We start from the raw sequence: 9,959 nt of genomic DNA on the forward strand, positions 1-9,959 counted from the left end.
GATATTATTGTGATGATAGTCACATGTGTAATTCATATGCCTAGCATAACGCCACCATCTGACCAATCAGGAAATGTGCCAAAAATGTTCAATGCTTTGACTGATTGATCTGAAATTTTACACAAAATTAGATATCATGATGATGATATTCATAGGTCTTATTAACATGCCTTGCATAGTGCCACCAATTGGCAAGAGAAGGAATGTGTTTTTTCCACGTCTGTTGGATATCACAATCAGATGGATCAGATTAATCAGATTAGGTGTATATGACATCCAAACACCCAATATGCCTGTCTGGCATAGTGCCAACAGCTGGCCAAAGTCAGAATAGTTTTTGGAATTTATTTACAAAATGTTAATTAAATATCATTATTTTGATGATATTCACATGTGTAATTTCCATGGCTAACATAGCGCCACCATCTGGCCAACCAAAAAGGGCATCAGAAATGTTCTTTGCTTAAAATGAATAGTCTGAAATTTCTCAGGTTAATATACATTATGATTATGATGACACCCCATGGGCCTGCCTTGCATTGCGCTCCCACCTGGCCAAGCAAGTATATGTGCCAGAAAAAAATACAAAAACAAATAGCACACGCATCAAATATTTGCATTTCACAAACGCACCGCGTCAGTGCTTTGTTGGATTCCGAAATGTCACGGGTTGCAGGCCGGAGGTGCTCGGGCCCGCCATTGCCGCTTGCGGCTATATTGATGTTTGATTTGCCAATACAAGTCTATGGGAAAAATTTCCGTTAATATCTCAAAAAAGTATAAAGTTTCCAAAAGTAAAAAATACAAACCTCACCAGTCCTTTAGAAGAGCTATGCTACGGGGGAATATTATTCATTGTTGTCAGTTGCTTTGGGTATAAGTATCTGCTAAATTAAAAAAATAAATGTAAATATAAACACAATGCAGGCAGTTGAAAAAACGATATGCATGTTTTAGCATTTGAGAAAAACTAATAAAGTATGGTCAAATAATTGTGATTTGGTGAGAAAGAATGACTTGATTTCAAACAAACTTTTCATTATTCAACACATTTATGCTTGATTGTGATATGGCCAGTGTCAATGCTTGATTGTGAAATGCCCTGTGTTCACTGAAATAAAAATATTCAGGACACCTACCAACTGTTAATCAATTGATGTACTACACCAGGCCAATTTAGGGGTGTCGATATGTGCCATGGAAGAACAATTTGAATTTTGAAGCGATCAGAATTACGTTGTGGATCCACAAATTACTCTTCACTACATTATCAGATAGGCATTGGGCCTTACAGTGCCTTTATTTTTGTAAGAATAATCAGTGGTTATGTATATATCCAGACATTGTTCTGAGATATAGTTTACCCACCTTATCAGCCTTTTAAGAGCCATGCTTGCACTACTGAAAGACTGCCAAATATTGTACATCTGTTACACAAACACACAAAAGTATATTAAAAGTACAAATACTGTAGAGACAATATTAGAGCTTGATGTAAAAATCATTGTAACTTATTTATTAAAAATAAATGGGCAGGTATACAGAGCAAGTATGCAGGTATCAGACATATTTTCAGCTGAACACAAAGAGCCTGTTCAGTAGTGTAGTTAGGAAGGGACGTAGGTCTTCTACTCTGCTTTCACATAAGAGCGCGTGCACACAACATCACCCAGTGTCAATGTCTGCAAGAATAACATAAAAGTAATTAGTATGAATATGTGTGATGCAGCAAAACATTCATATTTCTTTTATGCTTTTATAGTCCCAGCAGATGATCATTTTATCAAAGACAAAGCACAGACATTTGTTAAATCTTGTTTTACTCTTGATATTTAGTTATTTGGCTGTGGAAAATGCAACAAATAGACTATCCAGTATTCAGCAATCATCTCCTCACATCCGCTAGCTGCCCATTCCATGAGTACACTGTAAAACAAACCCGTTCTTTGTAGGCAGCCCAGGTTCCGAAAACTGGAAACAAACAAAGTGGGGGCAGTCTGTCCCCCAAACAAAAACGAGACCCTGTGTGGGTGTAGGGGTGAGCTACCTCTCATGTGCTTCGTTTGGTCCTTGGTTAAAATATAATATACTTTTTTGCACAAAAGCATCTGCTAATAAATTTAAATATAAATCAATGACTGCACCTTAAAATAATGAGAGATCCCAGTATGGAGACAAGTACTTGTGAACTAGAAGGATGTCACAAAATGGACACCAACAGTTTTTGTCCGACCTTTGGAGGTGTTTGGGCTTAATATTTTTCAATGGTAAATTTCATATACCATTAAAGCTGCAATAATCTCCACCATACTGTCTATGGTTTTCAACAACATTTGGCCCACATTTCACAATGGCCATCTCCAGATGTGCATTATTCTCTGCATGGAAGTGTTTGCATGCTTAGCATGACTTACGAGTTCTCCATTTGTTTCTGTATTACTTTGTTTATTTATTTATTTATTTATTAACATAGCAACTGTGTCAAAAGTGCATTGTCTCATGTAATAGGCTAGCCATTTTTCAAAACCATGTTAATTCAGCTGTAACAATAGCAGAAAACTATTATCTACTAAATCCCATATATTTCACTAATGAAAATCTAATTAGGCTGTGTTTTTATTTTGAATAGAAGTGAATTTTCAGCCTTATTTATCAATTGAGCTGTTAAACACAGAAAAACAATTAAGAAGATTGAAAACAGCAATCACTCAACATCAGAAACAGAAACTAGGAGCCAAACACACACATACATATGTCAAGATAATAGACACTAAACTCGTCAAACCTACATGTCCTTTACTAAACACTTACCAGTGTGAGTGTGTTTCCACTGACTTCCCTTACTAAAGTCGTCTCCTTGCCATCCCATTTCTGAACATGGACCAGCTTGCCACCATCTATTGTCACCAAGGACTACAGACACATTCACATACATGAATAAGGGTTGAATCGAAAACATATATATTATACCTCACATATATGGGGCCAGAATACAGACATATCATTTCAAACTGACATACAGCGAAAGGTTGAAACTCAGTGGCTGAAAGCTTGAAATAGAAAAGACTGAAAATAGAGAATAGAAAAGCCTTGCACAATGTGTTAATGGGCTAAACAATTTCAGCAGCACTTTGTACAGTCCATGTAAACACATTGTTGTGTGTGTGTGTGTATGTGTGTGTGTGTGGGGGGTACCCACTGCAGTAACAGGTTTTTGCCTTTGTTTTTGATTGAAGAGTTGGAAGTTTTGAAAATTGAATATAATTTCAGGAAAAGGGTCTTAAATGTGCAGTGATTGGTTTGTCATTTTGGTAGTGGCAGTGATGGTTTGTCATGCACACCAGTGGCAGCTGGTGGTTATAAAAATAATGGAGGAAGGAAGGTGTGCTTGATTGGTGTTGGTAGCAAATGTGAGGTTGTGATGGTGTTGGTGGCATATATGAATAATAGAGTATGTAGGCCGCCTATCCAGTCACATTTAAAAAAGCAGTACTATGTAGTATTTTAACTGGCAATGTTGTGCTATAAAAGCTGTTCTGACATTCTCAGGGGTGGTCTGACCTAAGGAGCTAGGCTAGCATACAGTAGCCAGAAAAGTTGTGCATTTGAGCAAGGCACTTAACCCCAAATTGCTCCAGGGATAATGGACTTTGTAATATAATTGAAATATATAAGTCACTTTGGATAATAGTGTCTGCTAAATTAATAAATGTAAATAAATGTAAATTTAGGTCTGGGAAGCCAGGAAAGATATGTAGGTCTAATTATGAAATACTGTTTCCAGATGTGCAAAATTATGGAAAGTCTGGAGGTTTTGCTCAATGTAATACATTTACAGAAAAGTTTATTATACTAAAAATAGACACTTGTTAAATAAAACCATGTAACTATTTACCATTTTAAAAATAGACCTTAAATGTGGTTATTTGTAACATGCTATTGTTTTAAAGCCAAATCGCAATAATTTAAAGGTTGTAATAGCTAATTGGGAATTTATACTCTAAAGGCGATCGTCATTGAAGACATCATTAAAGGAATGCATCATGGGATCATTCATTAACGATGTTACCATTCAAAAGATACAGTTAGAATGGTGAAAACAAGAACATATTAACAAAAAGAACATTATTTAACAATTGTTTAGTTAAGGCATAACTTGGATGATTATAACACATAAATATCCAATTTTTTTGTATCAGCAAATCCCTGAACTGTCCACGTTTTGTGACAGGCCAGCAGTAGGCCGATTGTTTTCTGTGCTACCAGTTAGCCATGAGTATTTGTCATACTATGTAGCATTCAGTAGCCTACACTAACCTTACCATCTTTTTTTGGAATATGAATTTTTGGAACTGGTCTTCCTGCTGCTTTGATCCTAACCTTCGCACTGTAGTTGAATGTATAAAAGATGGACAATGTCCTCTGATACCATTGTACTCTTTATTTCACAAGCAATAAAACAAGCTTTCCGTTCAACACAAGATTCTTCACTGTATGACCGCAGATAACGTTCTTGCAGAGCAGCTAGCTGCTCATTGGTTCACTGTTGGCGCTAAATTCCAGAGCCTCTGGCTAGACCCGCCTACTTAAACGTAGGAGCTTTCTCCCTTGTCCATGGGTCGTTTCGCTGGGGTCTGAGGCGGGGTGTTCCTCCCTTTCCTCAGTGAAGGAGCCGCCTCTGATGCACACATATTGGCACATTGGATCGCCATCACAAAAGAATATGGTGGCCGACCTATATCCAAAATCAACACCTCAGTAGGAAGTTTGATTTATTGGCATTAGACAACCTGCCCAGACCAAACGGGCCATTAATGTTAGACGGTTTGTCAAGCTTAAACTAAACCCACTTTTCATTACAATCATTTTGTGGTTTATAAATGTTGTGCGAACTGTATGTGTGCTATATAAACATAAATCCTTGTTTTTATATTTCACCATGGTATAATGCAGCTGTTCATAGTACAGTAACTCTTGCTCAAAAGGTAAGCAACAGGAAATAATTACCTCAGCCCTCCCTGCCTTTTGTTTTTTGAATCAATCAAATCTTGTGGTAGTTAGCTAGCTTGCTAAATCTTTAGTGATTTCTAGCTAGCTAGCTACCACCAGAGGCAAACAATGACAAGACTTATAAACAGAACAATGCTCTCTGTCCTGCTTTCACAAATGTGTGTGCCAAGTAGTGTAAAGTAGATGTGCTGCAGTGCAGAATGCTAAAAACGCAGTCAAGGGGGTGATAAATAGCACGGCAAAGTTATGGCGTCATTTAGCTGACTTAATTATGCAAGCGCATAAAGAATTAAATGAGCGCATATACCGAAATCGAGAGTAAATGCAAAAACTGAGGGGTGAAAAATAATCTTGTGGTTAAAAAAACTTATCACATGTGTAACAATTATGATTGAGATGACATTGTAAAATGACATGAAACAAGTAACCTGGTTTGACCACACTGAGCACTGCACTCCATTGGAGATTTTTTCACTTATTTGCATCATAATGCGCTTAGATTTCAGGCTCAGCACTTGACCAGCCTGAAACCAATCAGCACTGACTAGTATAGGATTCTTACCTGATCTCTGAAAATCTATCTATACATTAAATGAACGTCTGTGTGTGTGTGTGTGTGTGTGTGTGTGTATTTGTGTGTGTGTTATTAGTATCTGTCAAATTGTTCCTCCGATTGATTTCAAACTTGGCAGGTGTCTTGTTCCAATCTGGTCTCATTAGCGACACGTTTTTCTTGGTGTTCATTATCCATGCACCTTAATTAGGTTTCCAAGGCCTTTGGGAATAAAAACAGCCCCACAATAGCACAGCCCCTCCACCATAATTCTCATTAGGCATGGGGTTCTTTTCAGTATTGCTATTCTATGTATGCCAAACACGCCTAAAGTGTTTCTAGCCAAAGAGCGCAATTTTCATTTAATCTGACAATAGACCACACTTCCAGACAAAGTCACTGTACCATTCAGTAACTCCTGCCGTTTGCATTGGTAATTAAATGCCTAGACAGGCTTTTACCTGGCATGCCCTCTAAATAATCTATTAGCAGTGAGGTCACTTTTGGAGATTTTTTGGGGGACTTGGTGACCCCAAGATGATACTTTTGTCTGTAACTCTCCAAAAGTGGTTCTTATGGAATTTTTTGCCTATCTTACCATCCTCCATACTGTACGTGGGGGCAAGATAACCATGGGTCTTTGTCCAAGCATGTTTGTCACATTTCCACAGTTGCTGGACTCAGAGCAAACTAGCTATGATATACCGCGCACCACAGTCAAAGTTTAACATGGTTGAACTTCGACTGCAGCACATGCAACATCATGCAAGTGGGCAAAATCCCACTTGCGCAGAGCCTTGCTCAGTGCAGCGGCAAACCACTTACTGCATCATGGGAACATTTATTTCGGATTCATACTGTATGACGAGACGGTTGCAGAGGAAATATGTTCAATACAACATTTTTTTTTTACCACGTCCATTTCTGTAATCCAAATAAAGACTATCTTAAGATGCATTTGTTGGATTGTTACTAAAATGCCATGAAATAAAAACTAAGATAAAATACAGCTGTTACAAAATATTCGAATGAGTTCATAAGCAGCTTGAATTCCATGCCATTTTTAGATAGATAGATAGAGATAGATAGATAGAGATAGATAGATAGAGATAGATACTTTATTGATCCCCAAGGGAAAATTCAAGAATTTTTAGTAGTAGTAGTAATCTTATTCCCGGATTTGCCAGGTCCAGTGTCTATGGTCATCATTGTTCGACTGACAAAAATCAGAATGAGTAATTATCTTGTTTGAAAATTGAGATGTGTGAAACACTCTGAAATGGTTGATAAATGCCCAACCACAATTGAAAATATTTGCATACATTGATTTATTCATGTCCTATATGGCTCATTTTGTGTTCATACATTATACCTTGTATCCAAATTACAGTGCACACTTGAATTCCATGCCATTTTTAGATAGATCATCTGCCCCAAGTGGTTTCATCAAATTTCGAGCTTGTTTGACTCTGAAGTTGATAAATGCCCAACCACAATTGAAAATATTTGCATACATTGATTTATTCATGTCCCTCAGTTTAAATACCTTGTTGATCCTGGTTTCATCAAATGGTCTTGAAGGTGCTGACAGTCTTCAGTGTAATAATTTCACCCTCCATGGTGATGATGGTGGTGGGCTTGGTCATGCCACCAACCTGCCGGGTGGCAAAGCCCACCCCTAACACACAAAAGAAATTGCTCACATACTTATCTAAGCTGTCTTTTTAAACACAATAACCAGTGCTTGAAGTGGAGAAAAAAAGGTACCAGTATTTATCATTCACATGTATCATATGATGTATCGATATCAGCGAATGCATCAGGTGGTAGCGAGACATCAAATAGGCTAATATATTCTTAATTTTTACAGTGAATAAAATATACTGATGATGAATTACAGTGCGTTTACTCCTTAGGCTTATTTACAAACCTGAAAGCTGAGAAGGGCTGAAAAAGGTTACATGTTTGGGTGCTTCCCCCAGAAGAAAATTTTGGGATTTTAGCATGTATATAAAGCATGCTGGTGTACTCAGAGAAGAAAATAAAGGGAACAAAATGCCCAAACCAATGGTTGAAAACATTACATTTCTTTTTTCAATTGACAATTTTGTACATGAAATTTAACTGTATTTCACAGAATTATCTATATCTGTAGTTTTATTGCTTCTAGGCATAATTCTAATTGCAAATGACTTGCCTTATCTGATGTTTAGCTATTAAACGTTAAAACAGCTCATCATGGATGCACACACTGCCTGATCATGGAGCAACGGCAAGTAGCCTAATCAAACAATCCTCTGCTTTTTAGTTTATCCAGTGTGTTCCCAAATGCTTAATTAAATTTGATGTGTTCCCCTTAACACGCAATAGTTTTTGAACATGTTACTTATGCCGGTGTTGGAGTGTTTAGATTCACAGTCCTAGGCTGGTAGGCATTTTAAGTTGTGCTAACATTACCTCCTGTCAGAGCAACTTAAATACCGTGCCATGATGATTCTGTAGCCTCTTTGTTTCCTTGTGACGATAGAAAGCTGCACAAGTAGATGCTACAGTTTGGGGAACAGGTGAGTGTCACGTAGTGCCACGCTGTTGGGAAATGTAGTTTACTTAATTTGCCCTAGAGGGCACGCAGAACCTCACCTTTGGAGATGACAGAAAAGAATACCGGCAACTTAGGAGAATTGCCGGTATGCAAGAAAAAGTGCAGGTATGCTTAAGAGTAAAATGTAAGTGCCGGTACTGTGTACCGGTGAGTACCAGTCCACTTCGAGCACTGACAAAAATAGACTGTGGATACATAAAACAAATGACCTTGTTTGGTCAAAAGTTAACTTTTTCAGTGATGTGGATCAGAAATTAAATTAGGACTAGCGAGAAGGATAGTGTCTTGCTCCCTTACCCTGACTGCATTTCATCTTAAGGTTTGCCCTTTATTTACATACATACAAAATTATATTATACTCTTTACAATAAACATTAAAAAGTCAATGCAGGTGGTTACAGTACTCTGGAACAAAAAGCAATCAATATGTGTGTGGTATGTATGTTAACCAGGACTCAATTTTATTTTTATAGGAGAACCTCATTTCACCTTCAGCAGTCTCGCTCACACAAACACTGGTTGTTTTGGGGGTTCTTTACTGAAATTCAATGTAAATCCACATAGGCATAAGAAATAGTACATTTATCTACATTTAGAGGATTTGCTTGTAGATACACACTTTGTGCACATGTGCTCTCACATGCACCAGCAGGCACACCCATGTTCAATCATTTATCATGACCACACACAAACATACCAATTAAACACACACACACTCACCAAGGGCTTTCATGTAATCATCAAAATTCTTGCTTTCCTTGAGGTTCCATGTGCCAACAAAAGCTTCAGCCATGTTGTGACTTACTTCAAGAGCAGAGAGAGGAGAATGAGATAGGAAAAGAGAGAGGGGGTAGACAGCATCACAGAGATACTTGAACACCACTGGTTGATTCATACCGGCTGTTTGTGATGTCATCAGCCTCGGTGTAAGACAGTAGGAGGAGCTAGAGAGAGGAACAGCAGATAGAAGCAGGAGAGAGAACACTAAATTGGGGGAGGGGAAGAGGCTGTCTTAGTAGGCTAATAGAAGAGAATAGGCGAACAGACAGGGGGGGGTTGTGATTCAAACACATAAGCAACACCACAGGAGGGGTCCTAAATACACACAATCTACATTAACTGTTTGATACACAACCTCAGTCATCAGCCTTGCTTACATAGGCCCACAGCAATGTGCATTTGCGAAAACGCCGTTACGGGATCATCTGAAGCTCCTGATTCCGTTTTTTTTTTGCGGTTCGGCGTTGGGTAGGCTATAAAATTGCAATAGATTTCGGACGAAATGCAGTTTTTGCATTGAACACTAGAGGGCACGTCGTTTAATTTCAGTCGGATTTCCGGGCAAAATTGACAGCCAAATGGAAACGAGGCGGTATGACGTTCACAACGTTGAGCTCCGCACAATAATCAGCCCAGCTCCGCTCTGCACGCTGCAGCCAGGCACAGGGGTAGGCTACACTTGTTTGACTGCAGACGAGACAGATCAATGGAAGAAACTGCAGTCATTAAAGTATGAGTAGGCTATACAGGTAGCATAAAGGCTATAGTGTTATTCGGGATCCAGACATCCCAACTTGCAAAAAGTCATTTCAGGGAGGCATCACGAAGCCCCCAAAAAAAAAAAAAAAAAAAAAAAAAAAACTTAGCCTATACAATAATGTCAGTACAACAAATAAGGAAGGCCTATAGATAGAAATTGTGAAAATAAATTATGTAGATTTTGGTAGTTTGGTCTTTTCATGTAGCCTTGGCAACTAGCCATCTAGTAGGCTATAGGCCTGAATAATATGCACA

At 38.2% G+C, this 9,959-nt stretch overlaps 1 protein-coding gene across 1 annotated transcript; it reads right to left on the reverse strand.

Moving 5' to 3' along the window:
* Positions 1-1,482: 1,482 nt before the first annotated feature.
* On the reverse strand, positions 1,483-9,044 carry LOC125285008 (fatty acid-binding protein, heart-like). The gene is made up of 4 exons (XM_048229190.1): positions 8,886-9,044; positions 7,132-7,241; positions 2,812-2,913; positions 1,483-1,682 (listed from the first exon to the last, which is right to left on the reverse strand). The coding sequence occupies exons 1-4, from the start codon at positions 8,956-8,958 to the stop codon at positions 1,629-1,631; spliced, it is 339 nt and encodes a 112-aa protein (XP_048085147.1). The 5' UTR covers positions 8,959-9,044; the 3' UTR covers positions 1,483-1,628.
* Between the last annotated feature and the right edge of the window lie 915 nt (positions 9,045-9,959).

Source organism: Alosa alosa, chromosome 20 (assembly GCF_017589495.1).
Source record: "Alosa alosa isolate M-15738 ecotype Scorff River chromosome 20, AALO_Geno_1.1, whole genome shotgun sequence".
Taxonomy (NCBI): Eukaryota; Metazoa; Chordata; class Actinopteri; order Clupeiformes; family Clupeidae; genus Alosa; species Alosa alosa.

Excerpts from the sequence above, each read along its gene's own strand:
- LOC125285008 (XM_048229190.1), bottom strand. The coding sequence starts at position 8,958 with ATGGCTGAAGCTTTTGTTGGCACATGGAACCTCAAGGAAAGCAAGAAT. Across the intron at positions 7,242-8,885 it reads TGATTACATGAAAGCCCTTG|GGGTGGGCTTTGCCACCCGG; the intron begins GTGAGTGTGTGT and ends TTTGTGTGTTAG. Across the intron at positions 2,914-7,131 it reads TCAGCACCTTCAAGACCATT|TCCTTGGTGACAATAGATGG; the intron begins TGATGAAACCAG and ends ATGTGTCTGTAG.